At 39.9% G+C, this 21219-nt stretch overlaps 1 protein-coding gene across 2 annotated transcripts in view; it reads right to left on the bottom strand.

The window, feature by feature from the left end:
• Positions 1 to 21219, bottom strand: part of skap1 (src kinase associated phosphoprotein 1) — a 69686-nt gene that overhangs the window by 43534 nt on the left and 4933 nt on the right. For both annotated transcript variants that reach the window (XM_054755295.1, XM_054755287.1), the window contains exons 2-5: positions 17008 to 17326; positions 14523 to 14628; positions 14035 to 14060; positions 12263 to 12379 (exon numbers count right to left, since the gene is read on the bottom strand). In XM_054755295.1, coding sequence (XP_054611270.1) covers positions 12263 to 12379; positions 14035 to 14060; positions 14523 to 14628; positions 17008 to 17047 — 289 coding nt within the window. In that variant the 5' untranslated portion in view covers positions 17048 to 17326. The remainder of the gene's footprint in view (positions 1 to 12262; positions 12380 to 14034; positions 14061 to 14522; positions 14629 to 17007; positions 17327 to 21219) is intronic.

Below are 21219 nucleotides of genomic sequence, written 5' to 3' on the forward strand. Positions count from 1 at the left end.
ATTAACGCATGCGGATCATGTCAAGCCATACCGCTCTGTTATGACCACAGACGGACGCACTGTGTGGCGTCCCCACACAGTCACACAAAGTCTGACGCTCTTTTATAACTTTATTCTGACCCGAACACATCACCAGCAGCGCAATTCCATCTCCGACTCACCAAACACTTCCTCATTGTCATGCGACGGCCACGAGATGCGTTTGGGGACACTCTGAAAATCACAACGTCGTAATTATGCGGGTAAATAAAAAGACAAAGAAAAACAGTAAGTGGCTATTCTTACCACTTGCTAAGGTAACTCGCAATTCAAAATCCACGAAAATACAAGTACATCTACACTCAAAAGGTGAATTCAACTTAAAATGTGTCTTTGAACACAACTCTTCATGGCTCATAACAACACCGTTAAAGTGTGATTCAAATGTTGTGCTACTATTAAAGAGACCAGTCTTAGGCAAATAGTTTATAAGACATGCGTGCTACTTTTATCTTGCGTTAAATTTTCAGTTACCTGGGAGCTGTTAATAGATACAAATAGATATGTAATTGTTTCCTGTCATTCATCCTTCTGATCATTTATATATAGCATACTTCACTCATAGTTGGTGATTAATCATGATTAATTACATGGAAAACTGTGATTGATTTGATACATTTTTTTAATCATTTGACAGCCCTAGTATTAATTCTTCTTATTTTTTTTCTAATGCATTATTTACTGAATGGCTGGTGTTTGCAGACTCACTTAGGCACGCTATCGTTGGAAATGTCACAGAAGTCGTTAGAAAGGATTTTACGACCAAATAAAAATAGCAATTTTATTGTTTTTTTAAATTATGCCTTAACATTATTTTGACAGTTTACAATCATGTGCAATAGGTGGTTGGCTGTGTGCAAGTTTAGTTATTTTATTATTTGCATTCTTAGCTATTTTTAGACTTGAATGGTGAATGTGCGACGGCTGCGCTGCACTTTTTGAGACTTTTTAAATTGTGTTGAACATGTCACAATGAAAAATTGAAAAAAAACAAAAAAAACATGATAACAACTCAGCAGGATGACAACAACGCTAAATCCATATTTCCGTGAGAAAAACAGATTTAAAACGTGCGTTTATGTGATCAGGCATTTCTAGAACAACAAGCAAATACAGTAGCTTTGTTGAAATAAGATGCCAAGATTCCACAGGAAAGCCTTCTAATCTAGAAGAATCCCACCTCTTGTGCGAGAGTGCTGGAAGAGGGAAAAATGCGTCCCCCCTAAAGAAAACAACGGCGCGGCCGCGCTGCCCCACTTGGCTCGGGGACACGCGGCGCTGACTTGGGCCCGGCGTCACAAGGGATGCACGGTCAACATCCTCAAATAACTCCGCAAGGGCATGTTAATGAGCCTGAAGTGCTCGTTAGAGCAACAATTAAACACAGGGATCCCAGAGGCTTTGGGAGGCTTTCAGAGAGTGTGTGTGTGTGTGTGTGTGTGTGTGTGTGTGTGTGTGTGTGCGTGCGGGGCCAGTACATATCTCCCATCTCCATTTATTTCCCTAAGAAATCAGTGCGGCCACCTGGGCTTGGCATTGAAACTTCATTCATCTCCAGAAATGGATTCCAGTGGAGGGCAAAATCAAATTCTCATTTGCAAAGCGGGGGAAGAGAGAGAGGAGGAGAGAGAGGAGCGAGTGCGGGAGGTACCTGGGAACGCTAACCTCTGCGTGAACCCGCCGCATCTGATAGTTTTGCTATTTGTCTGCGACATTGACAGCTCTGGAGGAGATTAGGAGCCACACTGCCCCGACTTTCCCCCACTTTGCATTCTGCCGAGGAGCCGCCTTACAGATGGACTGCGCCGCCATTTCACTTTTTGGGGCGGAGGCGGCCGAGGGGTGTAATTAGAACGGGCGCAATGATAAAACAAAGCAAATGATGGCGAGGGCTGCATGAGCCAAACAGGGAGGATGCAACCACTGCACAGCGGTGGTGGTGGTGGGTGGGGGGAGCCCCAGATGAGAGTGATGGATATCCTTTGGTTAAATACGTCCAAATCCCCCCCCTTCAAGCCCCTCTCTTCTTGCTAGCCAGTGTGAATGAGCGTGTGTGTGAGAGAGAGAGAGAGAGAGAGAGAGAGAGAGTGTACAAGATTAATAGTGTAAACAGAGAGGGGGGTGCAAAAGAAGACTATCAGCATCTGCAGCAGCAGCAGCACAGTAGCCCTCGGGGGAATGCAGTGAACTTTTGAACCCTGATGGCGAGCAGTCGCAGCCATGCAAAGCGCTTGTCGCTGCCTCGTAATGGCAGCGCACGCGCGCCTCGCTGCAAAAGCCACTCAGGAGAGCGAAGGGGAACGAGCGAGCAAAGGAGGTCATTAACATACTTGTCGCCTCCTCGCAAACGAGCCGCCTCCGCCGCCGCCATCGTCCCAACGTGCCGAGATGGATGAAGTCATCTCCGGCCCGCATTTACAAACACAGACCGTGACGCTAACTCTGGACACGGCGTGGCCGGGCCACGGGTCAGAGGGCAAAAGTTCAGTAAGTGCTCAGAGAGGAAGTCATCTCTGCATCCTGAGAGGTCTCGTGGAGGAAAAGACAAGAAAGACCTCCTGAAAAGCTTCCAGGACAAACATGCAACCTCCCTGGAGGAGAAAATCTGCCATTAGCATGTAAAAAGCCAATATTTGCTTCAACTCTTGCTATTTTTAGACCTCCATTCAAACATGATGCCTCTCTTTCAGGTGTCCAAACTGAAGCCCATGGCTGTTTGTTTTTTTGTTTTGGCCCGTTGCACATGCTGAAAATACATTTTAACAAGAAAACAAAACAAAAAAAAACAGAAGAAATTGAAAAATCACCATAATTAAAAGATTAAAGTCAGAATATTAAGAGAGAAAAGGTGTAATCTAACAAGAGAAAGTGGGAATTTTATGAGAAGAACGTCATTTTAGTTGCATGCAGTTGAAAGTTTATTTATTTTATTTTTTTATTATTAAAGAGTTGGAAAATAAATTTAAAAAACAGCAGAAATGGAAAAAAATGCTGTAATTTTACGAGAACAAAGTCAAAATATTAAGAGAAAAAAATAGTTTTAATAAAAGTGTTTTAATAAAGAAATTTGCAATTTTACAAGAATAACGTAATATTATGAGGAACATACAGTTGAAATATATAGGAAAAAAAACATTTTTTAAAAGTCATAATATGAGAAACAACGATTTTTGAAAAAATAGATTGGGAAAAAAGTTAGAATATTATGGGAATAAAGTCAAAATATTATGGCAATAAAGTCATTATTACAAAAAGAAAATTTACAAGAAAAAAGTTGAAATTGTTGGAAAATTACAGAAATAGAACTGGGAAAAAACATTTCACAAGAATAAAGTCAAACAATGAAGAGAAAAAAGTTGTATTCTAAGAAGATGAAAGCGGCAAATTTAAGAGAATAAACTCATAATATTATGAGAAACTAAACATGGAATTGAGTATTTCTGGAAAATTAGGTTTCAGAAAAAGTTATTTTACGAGAATAAAATCAAATTATTATGGGAATAAAGTGATACTTACGAGAAGAAAATTTACAACCAGAAAGCTGAAATAGTCTGCAAATTACAAAAATAGCAAAAATGGAAAAAAACTGCATAATTTAATAAAAAAATAAAGGTAAATTATTAAGAGAAAAAAGCTGTAATTTTATGAGAATAAACTGGTAATATTATGAGGAAAAATAATGTCATTTTAGTAGCATAGAGCTGAAATATATAAGGAAAAACAATATTTCTTAAGAGTTGTAATACTATGAGAAACAAAACAAAGAATAAATTTGCAATTTTTGAAAAAGTACAGTTGGGGGAAAAGTCATACTATTTTGCGAATAAAGTCACAATTTTATGGGAGTAAAGTCATAATTATAAGAAGAAGATTTCCTAGAAGAAAGTTGCAATATCCAAAAATATAAAATAAAAACAGCAAAAATGGGAACACAACAGCAAAACCGAAGTTGACACTCATAATAGGCTTTTTCACCTACAGTATATCACAAAGCTGAGCAGCAGATTTTTTTCTTGAAATACAGTATGTACTGTATAACTTGCACTTTGCTTTGTTCTGACAGCGCATAAAGCATTTGTCTTATTCCATGTCCCAAGAACCAGATTTGGCCAGCGAAGACCAGGTTGCCCATAGACATAGTCGGAAGATGGAAGGAATGCTTTGAGGCCCTCCTCAATCCCACTGACATAGCTTCCATAGAGGAAGCAGAGTCTGAGGATACGAACACGGACAGTTCCATCACCGTGGCTGAGGTATCTGGGGTAGTCAAAACACTCCCCAGTGGCAAAGCTCCGAGGCTGGACGAGTTTCGCCCGGAGTTCCTCAAGCCTCGGGATGTTGAGGGACTCTCTTGGCAGACACGTCTCTTCAATATGGCGTGGAAATCGGGAACAGTAGCTCTGGATTGGCACCACTGGGTGGTGGTCCCCCATTTCAAGAAGGGTGACCGGAGGGTGTGTTCCAACTATAGGGGGATCACACTCCTCAGCTTCCCTATTCCAGGGTGAAAAATTAAAAGATGATCTTTGACACTTTGATATTTTTTAAAGCGACACATGACAGTGGTGTGAAAAAGTGTTTGCAACCCCCGATTTCTTTCTTTTTTTTTTTTTTGCATGTTTATCACATTTAAATGTTTCAGATCATTAAACAAATGTAAATATTAGCCAATGAAAACACAACTGAACACAAGATAGATTTTAAATTAAACTTTTTATTCCCCCCCCCCCCCCCCCCCCCCCCCCCCCCCGTTGAAACATAACTTAACTTAGTTTAGTCTTTAAAAAGGTTATAAAGCTTTGGGACTCCAGCAAACCACAGTGAGAGCCATTAGCCACACGTGGTGAAGCTTCCCAGAAGTGGCCAGCCAACCAAAATGACCCCAAGAGTGCAATGAAGACTCATCCAAGAGGTCACAAAAGACCCCACAACAACATCCAAAGAAGTGCAGGCCTCACTTGCCTCAGTTAAGGTCAGTGTTCATGACTCCACCATAAGAAAGACACTGGGCAAAAACGGCCTGCATGGCAGAGTTCCAAGACCAAAACCACTGCTCAACAAAAAGAACATTAAGGCTCGTCTCAATTCTGCCAGAAAACATCTTGATGATCCCCAAGACCTTTGGGAAAATACTCTGTGGTCTGACAAGAAAAAAGTTTAACTTTTTGGAAGGTGTGTGTCCCATTACATCTGGTGTAAAAGTAATGCCACATTTCAGAAAAAGAACATCATAGCAACAGTAAAATATGGTGGTGGTAGGAGAATGTCCGGCCATCTGTTGGTGACCTCAAGCTGAAAGCAACTTGGGTTCTGCAGCAGGACAATGATCCAAAACACACCAGCAAGTCCACCTCTGAATGGCTGAGCACTTTGGAGTGGTCTAGTCCAAGTCCTGACCTGAATCCTATTGAGATGCTGTGGCATGACCTTAAAAAGGCGCTTCATGCTGGAAAAGCCTCCAATGTGGCTGAATGACAACAATTCTGCAAAATTCCTCCCCAGCGCTGTAAGAGACTCATTGCAAGTTATCACAAACGCTTGATTGCAGTTGTTGCTGCTAAGGGGGGGGCCAACCAGTTATTAGGTTTAGGGGGCAATCACTTTTTCACACAGGGCCATGTAGTTTTGTTTTTTTTTCTCCGCCAATAACAAAAAGTTTAATTGAAAAACTGCATTTTGTGTTCAGTTGTGTTGTCATTGACTAATATTTACATTTGTTTGATGATCTGTAACATTTAAGTGTGACGAGCATGCAAAAAAAAAAAATAAGAAAGGGGCAAAAAGTTTTTCTCACCACTAAAGATGCACCTCTCCTTTCTTGTTGTCTAATCATGTGATGAAAGTTGGGAGAGCTCTGCTCTAAACAGAGCAGAAAGTGTGTCTGTGTCAAAGTTCTTAGTGAGTTAACTTTGTGCCCAGCCAGTTGGCAGTGAAAACGGCACCACCAGGTCAGCTGGCGTTGGCCGCGCCGGCCCCCAGACTTTCAAAAGCACTTTTCTCTCATATCGCCGTTCCAAACGGACAGAATTTAGATTTAATATTCCATTTCCTGACTTGGTGTAATAATGTTGTTAGCGCAGATTGGCTGATGGTATTCAAATGAGAGAGACATCACTTCACACCGGTTAGCCGGCACAGTAATGACATGCGTGCAGCAGCCGTGCTCTATTTGAATGTGCCGCACACACACCTGGCTGCCTGCATTTTAGGACATGGATGACGTGTTTCATGTATGCACGCAGCCTAGTCGACTATCTGGCAATCACTCCTCCACAGTAACATTTCACAAACGCTCACAACAGAAAGCAAAATAAAGACCCAAAATGTACAAGTGTCATGCAGTTTTGCGATCGCTCCACCGCCGCACACGATACGCAGAGCAGATGGCAAATGTGGAAACAAGATCAATAGGATTCATACGATATTTCTTTTAATGAAAGAACAATGTATCCAGCGGTTTTGTATAAAAAGCCATTTGCGGCCCCCTGCTGTTTTTTTTTATTGGCCTGCAGCACATTCTAAAACTTTTACAGGAAAAAAAACCCCTGAAAAATCAGCAGTAATTTTCCAAGAATAAAGTCGAAATTTTAAGAAAAATTACAACAAAAAGTTGTATTTTTATGAGCACATAATATTATGAGGAAAAATAATGTCATTTTAGTAACAAAGTTGAAATATTAAAGAAAAAATACATTTTTGAAGTTATAATATGAGAAACTAACAAAACAACAAATAAAGTTGGAAAATTAGGTTGCGGATAAAGTTGTAATATTTTGAGAATGAAGTCAAAATAGTGTGGGAGTAAAGTTATATTCGGAAGTAGTTGAAGGTAGTTGGTGAGAGAGAAGAGGATGCAGAAGACAGGGTTAGATGGGGCAATTGATTTGCTGTGGCGACCCCTGAAGGGAAAAGCCGAAAGGAAAACAAGAAGAAGTAAAGTTATATTAGGAGATGAAAATTAACAAGAAGAAAGTTGAAATAGCTGGAAAATTAAACAGCAGAAAAAAACTGGTGTAATTGTATAAGAATAATGTAAAAATATGAAGAGAAAAAAGTCATATTCTAATAAGAATCAAAGTTGTAATTTTATGAGAATAGACTTAATACGAGGAAAAATGCTGCAATTTTAGTAGCATAGAGTTGAAATATTAAAAAAAAAAAACAATATTTGTAATAAGTCAATATTATGAGAATCAAACAAAACAAACAATAAAGTTGTAATTTTTGGGAAATTAGGCTGCATAGAAAGACTAAAAATTATGGGAATAAAGTCATAATTACCAGAATAAACTTTGGAAGAAGACAGCTGGGGGGGGAGGGCTTATGTGCCCTTTGGTGTTGGGCATGTGGAGGAGGTGGGGTAAGGAAGGCGGAAGTGAGAAGAGCTAGCCATGCTAACCTGTTTGTGCTCAACTGCTCTGTTTTGCTGCCATGTTAAAAAGGCTTGCTTGAAGAGGAAAGTTTCCTTCCTTCCTGAAGAGCTGTGCTGTATTTTCCCTCTGACATGTACAGTATGACACGTAATAGTTCCACTTTTTCTCAAACAACTCTTTTCTCATAAATGTACAACTTTTTTTTCTTGTAAATTTCTGACTTTATCCTTGTAGATTTCCGACTTTATTCTGGTAATATTAAGACTTTTTTCTTGTAAATTTACAACTTTTTTGCTCATAAATTTCCGACTTTATTCTCGTAATATTAAGACTTTTTCTTGTAAATTTATGCCTTTTTTCTCGTAGATTTACGACTCTATTCTCGTATTAAGATTTTTTTCTATGAGAATGAAGTCGTAAATTTACGCCTTTTTTCTTGTAAATTTCCTACTTTATTCTTGTAATATTACTTTTTTTCCTCGTAATATTACGACTTTTTTCTCAGAAATTGACAACTTTATTCTCAAAATTTTCTGATATTGCCCATCTTTTTTTTTCTTCCAATGTGGTCCTAATGCTCTGTCATACAATACAAATAAAGTCTGATTGATTGATAATATTATGGGACTGAAGTCAGAACATGAAAAATAATCTTCATAAAATGTATTAAAAACATTAAAAAAAAATTCAAAAATTGGGAGAAACACAGCAAAGAGTGAAGTTATATTATTAATAGGTTTTTTTTTTCACCTATATGACAAAGCTAAGATGCAATTTTTTCTTGAAATATATACAGTGGTACCTCGGTCATCTGCCCCGGTTAGCGCGTTTTTCGGTTAATGTCCAAATATTTTGCTAAAATTTTGCCTTGGTTTAAGTTTGCCCGCTTCTTTTGCGTCTGGTTTGTTTATGCCGCCAACTTGGATCACGCGCACAAGACGAAATCTCATGATACTTGCATGTGATGACGCAATGCATTGTGGTCTGCAGGCACCATTTTAGTCCTCCTAGTTAAAAGTGATGTTAAATGTTCAGTTGCCCATTCATTTGTCATTACTTTGCATCATTTTCTGCATGTAAAACTAACATTTTTGGGTGTCTGGAACACATTAATTGGATTTACATTATTTTCTAGGGGAAAATTTGCTTTGGCTAGAGTCCATTTTGGTTTGGGTCGGACCTTCTACAACAGATTAATGATGCTAGCCAAGGCACCACTATATAACTTAGCATAAATAAAGTGGTGTGACAATGCTTGCCCCCTTCCTGATTTATTTTTTTGCATGTTTGTTACACTATGTTTCAGATCATCAAACAAATGTAAATATTAGTCAATGACAACACAACTGAACACAAAATGCAGTTTTTCCAATGCATTTTTTTTTTTTTCCCAGCATGAAGCGCCTTTTTAAGGTCATGGCACAGCATCTCAATGGGATTCAGGTCAGGACTTGGACTAGACCACTCCAAAGTGTTCATCCATTCAGAGGTGGACTTGCTGGTGTGTTTTGGATCATTGTCCTGCTGAAGAACCCAAGTTGGTTTCAGCTTGAGGTCACCAACAGATGGCCGGACATTCTCCTTCAGCACAATTCATGCTTCCATTTATCACAGCAGGTCTTCCAGGTCCTCAAGCAGCAAAACAGCCCCAGATCATCACACTACCACCACCATATTGTACTGCTGGTATGATGTCGTTTTTCTAAAATGCGGCGTTACTTTTACCCAAATGTAATGGTACACACACCTTCCAAAAAGTTAAACTTTTGTCTCGTCAGACCACAGAGTATTTTTCCAAAGGTCTTGGGGATCATCAAGATGTTTTCTGGCAAAATTCAGACAACCCTTAATGATCTTTTTGTTCAGCAGTGGTTTTCCTCTTGGAACTCTTCCATGTAAGCCGTTTTTGCCCAGTGTCTTTCTTATGGAGGAGTAATGAACACAAACCTTCTTTGGATGTTGTTGTGGGGTCTTTTGTGACCGCTTGGATGAGTCGTCACCGCGCTGTTGGGTCCATTTTGATTGGCCGGCCACTCCTGGGAAGGTTCACCACTGTTCCATGTTTTGGCCATTTGTGGATAATGGCTCTCACTGTGGATTGCTGGAGTCCCAAAGATTTAGAAATAGCTTTATGACTTTTTCCAGACTGATCTTAATTAAGTTATGTTTTAACGGGGGGAATCACTTTTTCCACATAGGGCCATGTAAAAAAAATTTCAAAAATCATTAGACCACTTGTTTCTTCCAGTTTATTGATTTATCTTGTAATGCCTGGTACAACAAAAGGTACATTTGTTAGGACAAATATAATGATAAGAAATATAGCCCATAAGAGTTTAATTTAAGAGCTTATATCTCGCAACTTCCATGGTTTTCTTGACAACTTGACTAACCAAAATCACTTAAGCGCTTACATGAATAGCTATAGCATTGTACTGCCAAAAAATGTAACGGTTATGAGCTATTTTTGTTGTCATCGTTATATTTGTCCAAACAATAAGACACCTTTAGTTGTATAAGGCATTAAAATGAACAAGCAACTGAAGAAACAAGGGTGTGTATGTTTGGATTTTTTTCTCCCTTAATAAAAAAGTTTCATTTAAAAAGTGCACTTTGTGTTCAGTTGTGTTGTCATTGACTAATATTTACATTTGTTTCATGATCTGAAACATTTAAGTGTAACAAACTTTATTCTCACTTTATGTCACTTTACAAAATATCAAAGTGTCAAAGATGAATCTTTTCATTTTTCAGCATGTGGCTGGCCCTCACTGGGAAAAAAAAAAAAAGTGTGGACACCCCCTGGCATCGTGCAACCAGCGCATACTGACATGGAGCCCAGGAAACATCATGAATGTTTTATTTTGAAATGGCCGCTCAGATGTTCTATAAGGTGCACGCATGAGACTTAAAAACATGGTGACGTCGCAAATCTTTTCTGACGCAAACCAAAAGGTTGCGTTTTACCCGACCACGTCAAGGCCAATTATGCATATTAGACAACACGGATAGATGACCGGGACCACCGTGCACCTGAGTGAGCACACTGCGCTACTAGAGACACCAACACGGGAGATGAGCGATGATTTCAACAAGCATCATCCTCTCTTTGTTTGCAAACAAGGCTGTGGGGCATCAATCAGAGAAGCTGTCTGTACGTGAGAAACACAAAGAAAATATGTTCATCTTTATAGTGGATGTAGTGATTGTCAAGTGAATGTACCCCATGTATACACGTGTGTGTGTGTGTGTGTGTGTGTGTGTGTGTGTGTGTGTGTTTGGGCTCCATGTGTTTATGTGCAGGAATGTGACGCATGCAAAAAGGAGGGGGCGGTTGAAAAATGGTGCATGGTGCATGAGCCCCAAATAGCCAGAGCTCGAGGTGGAGGGCACTGTCGGCGTCAGACGAGGCCGGGGCGAGGACGCAGGCGCGGTCGGGTCAGCGGTGCGGTCAGAGGGTGAAACTCAGTTCACATTAGCATGCAGACAGCCGGCCTAACAATGGAGGCTCCATCTGTTCCTGTCAGCCATTACAAATCTGGTGTCAGCCGCTCCGCTGAAGACAACAGGCCGCCGATTCTCATCAAACGGCGAAGGCTGCCCCTGCGCGGAAGCGCGGCCATCCACTTCATACTCACTCACTCTCTGGTTAGGGGAAGCGGAGATTACTGCGGATGATCCATTCTCGCAAATAAAAATGACGGCAACAAAAAAAAAAAAATCAGCATAAAGCAACGGTCGGCACTACATCCAGAAGAATCGGATTCAAATTAGGATGATGTCACCCATGGTCATTATGTGTTGTTCCACAATCAACGCCCCGCAGAAAGAGCAGCAATTTCTCTTAGCCGGCAGTGAACGCAGGCTGAACTTTGAACTCCACATGCCCTCTGGCTGAGGACACAAGTCATTCACTAACGCTAACACCATCATGAGAAAGAAAGAAAGAAGCACAGCGCCGGGGGCTTCTCTCAAGGAAGCGGAGGTGGCGCTAAAATGTTTACGTTTAAACTGGTTGTTGTTTTATTTGAGGCAAAATTGCACGCCGAAGATGTAATTGGCTATTTCCCCAATTTCACACTCAGAGCCACACAGTGGTAAAAAGCATCCACACATTTGAGTGTGTGTCTTCTTCACAGCCTTCAGCAGCATTTGAAAGGACCACTAAAAACTAAAATAAATTCATTGCAAAAGAGTTCACTTTTCCATTTTTCCCTGAATGGAATATTCCACAAGGAAGATGAGCTACAGAAGGCAGAAATGGCCACCAGAGGCACTCAAGTCAATAACGGCCACCTGCGGCACGTCAAGGGCGATTAGCCTGCGTTGGGAGTCGGGACTACAAAATTGTGAACAGGAGGGAGGCCCGGTGTAAGAGCGAGGAGGATGGAGGGAAAGATTGATAAAAGCGAGAGGGGGACAGGACACACATGGCCCCTCAGGTACAGTGTTGTATTTCAAACCCGCTTGTGAAAGAATAGAGGGGCTGGGGGGGTCAATAAATCACTGCATTAGCCTGCAGCTACAAAGCCTCCTCCCTGTGTGGGCCACAGCTTGGTCCATCTGCCACTGGGGGGCGCTCTAGCTCACCAATCAGGCCTGCTAGGGGCAGCAGGCTCATCTCCTCACTGGGTAGGAGGAGAGAGGAAGAGGAGGAGGAGTCGGTGATGTCACAGAGGTATGGTGTGATCTGTTTTCTCAAATTAGGACAACAACGTTTGCTTCCTGCGGAGTGAAGAGGCCATCTGAGAGGGTGTTAAAACTGCAGCCAGGCAGCTTTTCTCCGAGGAAACAAACAATAACTCTTCCTTTTAATTCCCTCACTCCATCAACACACAGCATGAACTTACACTCAGGAGCGCCGTCGTCCTGGTAGTCGGAAGCAAGCGAGGCGTCGTCCGAAGGGGCAGAGCGACCCAAACTGGAGCTGCGGTTGTCGTCAGAACCATCATCCTCCCTGGAATCAGCTGACAGTTTGTGTGTGCGAGAGACATGAATCAGATGAGAGAGGGAGGGTGCTTTGCAACGTAGCTAACAAGAACGTGACGCTACAGCGGGGGTGTCCAAAGTGCGGCTCAGGGGCCGTTTGTGGCCCACGGCACATTCTAAAAATACAATTAGACAAACAAAATAAAAAAAAAATTTAAATAAAAAAAAAAATTACAAGATTTTACAAGAATGAAGTTGAAATTTTAGATGAATAAAGTCAGAATATTAGGGGGACAAAAGTTGTAATTTTACAAAAATTCATAATATGAGGAAAAAACAATGATTGAAATATTAAGTCAAAAACAAACTTAAGGTTAAAGTTGAAATATTAAAGAAATAAAGTCATCATTTTACGGGAACCAAATTATTTTTTTTTTAAACTGTAATATTATGAGAAACAAAGAATGAAGTTACGAATTTTGGAAAATTACGTTGGGGAAAAAAAGTTGTGATTTGATTTGATGATTTGATGAGTTGTGATTAGGAGAATAAAGTTATTATATTACGAGAAAAAAAGTTATCATTTCATAAGAATAACGTTGAAATATTAGGAGGAAAAATTAAGGAAAAATTAAGTACTTTTTTATAAGCATAGAGTTTAAATATTAAAGAAAAAATGCTATTGTCTAAAGTCGTAATATTATGAGAGACAAAAAACTAAAAAAGAAGTTGCAAATTTTGGAAAATTAGATTGGAAAAAAGTTCTGATTAAGTGTCAAGCCATAATATTACACGAAAAAAGTTGTCATAATTTAAAGTCATAATTTTACAAGAATCTAAGACAATCTTTATTTGTATTTCTTCAAAGTCATAATATTATGAGAAACAAAAAGAATTAAATTGCAAATTTTGGAAAATTTGGTTGGGAAAAAGTTATGATATTAGGAGAATAAAGTCAGATAACTACGAGAAAAAAGTTGTCATTTTACAGGGGAAAAAAAAAAATTGTCATTTCATCAGAATAGAGTCGTGATATTCTGGGGATTTTTTTACAAGCATAGAGTTGTTTAAATATTAAAAGAAAATAATGTCATTTTTCTACAGTCGCAATATTATGAGAGACAAAACAAAAAGAATGAAACTGAAAATTTGGGGAAAAAGTTATGATATTTGGAGAATAAAGTCATAATATTACGAGAAAAGAGTTGTCATCTTATGTGAAAAAAGCCATTTCATGAGAATAGAGTTGTAATATTCAGAGGAAAAATTGTGTAATTGTTTACAAGCATAGAGTTCAAAATTAAATTTTTCTAAGTCGGAATATTAAGAGAACTGAACAAAACAAAGAATAAAATAGAACATTTTGGAAAATTAGGTTGGAAAAAACTTCTGATATTAGGAGAATAGAGTCATACTATTCCGAAAAAAAAGTTGTCATCTTACAGGAAACATGTTGTCATTTAAGAGAATAAAATTGGAATATTCTGAGGAAAAAACATGTCATTTTCACAAACATGAAGTTGAAATATTGGGGGACAAAAAAAGAGAAAAAGTTATTCTCTGAAGTCGAAATATTACGAGAGACAAAACAAAAACTGAAATTGCAAATCTGTTTGCAGTATGCAGTGAGTTTGGACACCCCTGTTGTACGGCATGTACAGGTATGTGTGCTGGCGTGCGGATTGATACTTACACCGGAAGGGGAATTCCTGAGGGTTCCTGTGAAAGAATAACATCAGCATGTTGAGCACTTACGACAACTTGCCTTCCTAACGTGTGTGTGTGTGTGTGTGTGTGTTGGAGACCACAAAACCACCAGTTTTCTCTGCACGGGTATATGCACGTCTCATTGTGCAACGGTTGTTTCCGGGCCCTTTCTTGCAAGAGAGTCTATCAGCATCCACTCAACAAATTGAATCAAATGAAGGGGAAATTATAAGAAAAGGTTGTTGAATGAGAGCTTTAAAAAAGTGATAACACCAATAAGCAACAAGCCATTAAGACGCAATGAGTTCATTTGAACGCAGTAAACTGTGTTTAAGGCAATTACAGCACCAATTAAGAGTTCCTGTGCGGTATTAGGAGCAAATGTTAGATAATTGTGGCATGAAATTACACTGCGATGCTTGAGTGGACCTTTCCAAAGCTAAACATTGATGTGAAAATGCCACCGCGTCTTACCTCACGTGCACCACCCTGAAATTATTCAGCAAGACTTTCCGGGTCTCTTTTGCATTTTCACTCAGCCGCTCATCCTGGAGGATATCTGACACAAACAGCTCACAGTCTGATAATAAAAACATAACAACAGGGGCTTTAAAAATGGCCAAACGGAACAGAGTGACAGTGACGGCAACGCACATTAGGAAAATGAGAAAACGTGTGCACATTTGGAATGAGATTCTATTGATACATGGAGGCTGTGTAATTCCAGGAAGTTTAGGGTAAATATAGCAAACCAGGACTTCATTTATCTTGTAATTCCCACATGCAGCATTGATGCAAATTAGGTGTTTGCCTGAGGCTAAATGACGCCCTGAACTGGACTATTACTGAGAAATGTGGCATCCATTTTTGGACAGGTTGGCCCACATCGCTTATCCAAATTACTTCCCTTACATCAGGGGTGTCCATAGTGCGGCTCGGGGGGCATTTGCGGCCCGCGGCACATTGTAAAAATATCATTTAACAAAAAAAAAAAAAATCTGCAGTCATTTTACAAGAATAAAGTCAAAATATTAAGACAAAAAAATAACGTAATTTTAGTAGCATACAGTTGAAATATTAAAGATTTTATTTATTTTTTTAAGTTGTAAATTGAGAACCAACGATGCAGTATTAGGGCCACAATGAAAAAAAAACAGAGATTTCAAGAATAAAGTCGTAAATTTATGTAGAAAAAAAGAAAAAAAGTTGTAAATTTACAAACAAAAAAAGTTGTACATTTATGAGGAAAAAAGTCGTAAATTTAGCAGAATAAAGTGGGGTGATATTACGTGTCATCATGTCAGGCAGAAAATAAAACATAGCTCTTCAAGAACTTTCCCCTTGCTTCAGGCAAGCTTTTATTTATAACGTGGCAGCAAAACAGAGCATTTAGCATCAAGATTAACATGGCTAGCCCTTCTCACTTCCCCATGGCCAAACGGTCACATACTGTATGTCCCCCACCTTTTCATAGCGGACTCAGGCAATGCCTGTAACATAAAAAAGTTACACGTTTTTTCTCATAAATTAACGACTTTTCTCAACTTTCGACTCTCCAAATCTCTGATTATTTTAATACTCTGTCGTAACAGGCCTTGCCGGAGGCAGCTATGAAAAGGGGGGACTTATGTGATGTTTGTGCTTGGGCAAAGGTAATTTTACGACTTTTTTTTCATGCAAATTTCGACTTTATTCTCGTAAATGTATTCTCGTAAGAAACAAACCAAACAACAAATAACATTGCAAATTTTGGGAAATTAGGTTGCAGAAAATGTTATAACAATATAGGGATAAAGTCATAATTATGAGACGAAAATGTACAAAAAGGAGGTTGAAATAGTTGCAAAATTTACTTTAAGAAATTGAAACAAAACAGCTGTAATTTTATGAAAATAAAGTCAAAATATTAAGAGAAAGGAGATGTATTTGGACAAGAAAAATGTGGCAATTTTACAAGAATCAACTCGAAATATTGTGGGGAAAAATAGTGATTTAACTAGCATAGACTTGAAATATAAATGGTTTTATTTTTTTAAGTCGTAATATTATGAGAAACAAACAAAAAACAACAAATAGTTTTTAAAAATTACAGAAAAAAAGCTGTAAAATTATGGAAATAAGGTCAAAATATTATGGGAATAAAATCATAATTATGAGAGGAATTTACAATAGTTGGCCTAGAATTTTATTTTATTTTTTTTTTAATGGAAAAAACAGCTGTAATTTTAGGAGAATGAAGTCAAAATAGTAAAAGAAAAGGGCCATATTCTAACAGGAAAAAAAGTAACAATTTTACAAAAATAAACTCATAATATCATGAGGAAAAATAATGTCATTTTAGTAGCATTGAGCTGAAATATTACAGACAAAATACATTATTTTTTTTTTAAAAGTCATAATATTAAGGGAAACAAAAAAACACACAAAGTAGTAATTTGTGGAAAATTACAACAGGGAAAGTTATACAATAATGGGAATAAGGTCAAAATATTATGGGAATAATGTCATAATATTATGAGAAGAACATTTATGAAGATTATTTAAGAAGAAGGTTGACATATTTGGGGGGGAGGGGAAACAAGAAGAGCAAAGTTGATACTAAAAATAGGCTTTTTCACCTATATGACAAAGCTGAGATGCTGTTTTTTTTTTAATAATATATAACTTCTTAGCATATCTACATGTGTTGCTTTACAAAATATTAAAGTGGCAAAGTCGCATCCTTTCATTTTTCACTATATGGCCCTCGCTGGAAAGTTTGGACACCTGTGCCTTGCATTCTCGCTCATATCTCACACATGCAAATGCTTACCAAAAGGGCGAGTGTGTTCGCTTGGCACTGCATGCAAATTTCCCAGCCTGGTTGTGTTGTAATAGTAGATAAAGACAATGTAACAATGTAGAGGTATTATGTGTGCACCCATAGACGATTAAATGGTCTCTTAGGCCAAATACTTACCATCCAGGAGTCTCCTGATGTCGTTTGGGATGGTCCCCATTCCTGACGTCCACCTGTGCAACTCGGCACTTTTCAAGACCCGCTAAACCCGTCGTCCCGTTACAGCATGGACACGGGAAGACCAACGTGGCTCAGCACTCTGAAACACACAACTTCCGTGGCAGCATCTAGATCAACACCCCACTCTGGGTTGTGGAGGCGGGGGGGTGGGGGCGGGAGATTTCCTCTGGTTTCTCGGTCGAGGCTGATGACACGTTTGACAGGAAGTGAAGGCCTCAGCTCGTCCTTCAGCAGCACAGACAACCTAGGGTGTGGGGGGCTTGGAAGAACAACGATGACAAGCAAATATTTAAAGCATCTAAACTTGAGGTGTCTGCAGCTAAAAATAAAAAGTTTAGCTCTACATGTTTTCTTTCTGCTGCATAGAAATGAACCAAAACAGACCAAATGGAGGGCAGTGCTAGGGCTGGGCGATACGGACCAAAACTCATATCCCGATATATTTCGGTTGAATATCAAGTTGTTTTATTCAAATAAATCCTTACTGTAACATGAGGGTGTTTTGCTTTAAAGCTAAAGTACCTATTTCAACTATGAAGCCCTCTAAAAAAACCTCTGACAAGGTTTTCTGGTTTTATTTATGTACATGCTGTAATCATGCATTCACAAGTACATTGATGGTAACATGTAATATACTTACAGTATCTTGCCGTATTTTGATGATTTAAAACATTACCGAAACTTCTTTCCTAGGCGCATTGATTTGGAATAGCCCATGGGCGCTAACGCGACTTCCGCCAACAACAGCAGCATAGAAACAGCGACGACACTTACAATGTCCGCATCATTGGGATGGCTGTGTGTTCCAGCACAACACTTGTGCTCCAGTCCTCAGGTAAAAAAATGCTGACAGCAAACGAGCATCTTGTTGAGTCTTCGTGCTACAATATCGCTGTAGCTTGGTTAATGTACAGGTCAGTTACGTAAATGGAACACTGTTGGCGTTTTTTTTAGGGGTTTTTGTTAGGGCTTTATCGTCCAAATAGGTACCTCCCATGATGTGCATTGTTAGCTGGCTCATACCAACTCGTTTTCTCTCATTGGAACGCACAGAAAAGGCAAAGAAATGTGTTCATGTGTCACATAAGGATTGTGAATGATGGGCAAAATTGCAAAAAAGTGCAATTTTCTTTTTTTTAAAATGTCAGTAACTCAAAAATACTTTAAATTGAACAGTAGGACTTTTTTTAGGTAAATGTTTTTAGAAGACACAAGCATGTCATGTGCATTAGGCTTAGCAACTGTCTGTCTAACTTCCGTGTGCATTTGTGGAAGAGCGTGTCGAGCTAAACAATTGTGACTGCGAGTCCATTGTTTTCGCAGGTTTTTAAATCCGTTTTTTTCCACTGTTGCAATGGGACCATGTTTTTAGCAATGTGGTTTCCGCTACATGTAATTGATTGTGGCGGTGCGTCATTACAAAATAAAAGCTGCCACACCTTAAAAATGAGGTTGTTATTTTTTTTTTACTTGGAAACAATTTTAAGTAATAATATTGTATGAATGGATATATAGATATATACATATAGCTTATTATTTACGCACATATTGACCACGATTAGTTTGAAAATGATTTAAAATATCATAAAAATGTTTCACTGCGCTTTATTTTGATAAGCACGCACCGGAATAGCCTTGCTGACACTTGCACATGTGACCAGATAGGCGACACGTCCCGTGTTGACTTTCACCTTGTTTCTTATTATCGGCAGATTGAACAACAGCCCGTAAAATGTGGAGCTGAGCAGCTTGTCACATGCCAAGCCTATCTATGCCAGCGCGTGAGCGCTCACGTTTCGATCTCATTCCACTTTCTGGCATTTATTTTTTTACATGCCTGGCTGGCGTCACCGAGCTAGGTCGGATCTACAAGTGGCTATTACATTGATGGGATACATCAATCATCCATCATCATCACAACTTACTTTTTTGAAAGTGTTACTTAATCTTGCTCTCTTGTTATCATTAGAATACTTACACAAGCTTGGCTTCAAAACACTAGTGGTGTGTTGAAGTTGTGCAACAGAAAGACGTAGTGTGTAAGGCTTTAGACAGTGATGCCATCACAGGGGTCTCCAATAGGCAGCTCACCAGTTGAGTTGTAAAGTAAATAGCAATATATTAAAAGTACCGATATATCGCCCAGCCCTAGGTAGTGCAATACCAAAATGCAAATAAATAACATCGTAGACTACTATTTACAGCAGGGCTGAGCAAACCTTTTGACTCGCGGGCCACACTGGGTTAAAAAAAATTTGGCCGAGGAGCCTTCTATATGTAGGTGGCATCAAACAGAACAACATACTTGTTCACAGTGCGATGTGACGAAACGAAAACACAACACATCCACAGCAAGTTAACGCACCACATAAATCAACTACTACTACTACTAGTACTACTACTACAATACGTGGGTGATAAACAACAACTAAGCGCTAAACATAGCATGTAACTTAAAAACTGTTATTTCCAAATGCCCACAAGGCATGCTGGCTAGTCCAGCTACAACAAAAATATGAACTATGAACAATAAAACACTGAATATGAAGAGTATGTTAACTCCTCCTTGTTTACTTCTCTGACGACCTCCTCAACATATTTAAGGCCCGGTCACACTGCTCGAACTTTGCTGTAGCGTTCCTGGAGCGGTGAAAAAAATTCATCACCGCTCGTAACCGCGCACAAAATGGGAAAAAAAATCTAAAACAAGGGCATTGCCCTAGCGGTGCACCGCTGAAGCCGGCGCTGCTTTAGTGTTGGTTTAACGGTAGCGAACGTTGGTTTAGCGGTGACGCGAGCGTTGATAGAGCGGTGTTCTGCGCATGCGGGCTGGTGGCATCCTCATGAAGTGCTGGAAGGCTCGTGTATCCTCGTTCCTCAGCTCCACCATCAAGTCTTTCTCTCCTTCTTCTCTCTCTTCTCCTTCTGTCAACAGCTTGTTGCAATCTGATGAGGTTCTGATTCTGCTGCTGGACTAGTGCACCAATCATAGCAAGTCTCTCTGCATCCATGGTAGTACAGTTTTACCGTAACTTTGAGCAAATACTATATAACTGAGGTCTGCACTCAACGACTATTCCAAATGGGCTCCTGGTCCATTTCTCCCCGTAATTATAGCCAAATTCTGGTCCCCCTCCGACACCGCCATACCAACGCCAAACCGAAGTTCATCACCGCAATGGATCGCTGCTTCAACGCCTGACACCGTTCCAGCAATCCCGTGTCCGCTCGTAAAACGCTTACAGCCGCTCCACCAAAGTTTGTGCAACGTTTAATCACCGCCCAGGCAAAGCTGGCGAAGCAGCAGTGGTCCAGCGTTCAAGATTTCTGCGTTGGCCTAGCGGACCCAAACGTCCACGAAAATGCATCTAGCGGCGCCAAACTTTAACTGGGCGTTTTTGGAGCGGTGATGAACTTTTCCGTGGCGTAACATTGCCCACTCCTCACCGCTCGCAATATTTTGTGCAGCTCAAAACTTTCGGAGCGGTAGGAGGGACCATCAGCTGTGGCCGAGCGTATACGGCGTTGCCTTAACGGGGGCCAACTTCTGTTAAACGGTGGTGCGTGGTTACGAGTGGTGATGAATTTTTTTCACCACTCCAGGAACGCTACTGCAAAGTTTGGGCAGTGTGACCGGGCCTTTAGCAATCAAGCAAAAATGCGACAAAAAGTCAGAATGTTGGGGGGGGGGAAGGGTACCACAAGCTACCCAGCATGCCTTGCAGCGGGAATTTTTCTATTTTTTGCTATTTTATTGTTCATTTTGGACATTCAACACACTCACGCAGTACATTACAACAAAGAGACACTTTTGAACATCGGCAGGGTTCACCATGAACTTTCATTTAGCCTCTCAGACTTTGCCTTTCTTCTGCGCCGGGAGAACGCAGCAGCCTGCGGGCCTGGTGAGCTGAATACCCGGCGAGCAAAGCATCCGAGGCGTAAACGAGGCAAGCGGGCCGGCCTGCATGCTAGGCTAAAAGCTAGAGCGACTAGGCTACCGCTACCAAGCCTGCTGCTAGCCAACGTCCGTTTCCTCGAAAACAAGATGGACGAACTAAGAGCAAGGATTACAGCTCATAGTGAGATCATGACATCATTGATAAACACGAAACCAAATACCCAGACGCTGTATTCATTATATCTGGGGAT

The sequence above is a fragment of the Dunckerocampus dactyliophorus genome, chromosome 2, assembly GCF_027744805.1.
Source record: "Dunckerocampus dactyliophorus isolate RoL2022-P2 chromosome 2, RoL_Ddac_1.1, whole genome shotgun sequence".
Classification (NCBI taxonomy): domain Eukaryota; kingdom Metazoa; phylum Chordata; class Actinopteri; order Syngnathiformes; family Syngnathidae; genus Dunckerocampus; species Dunckerocampus dactyliophorus.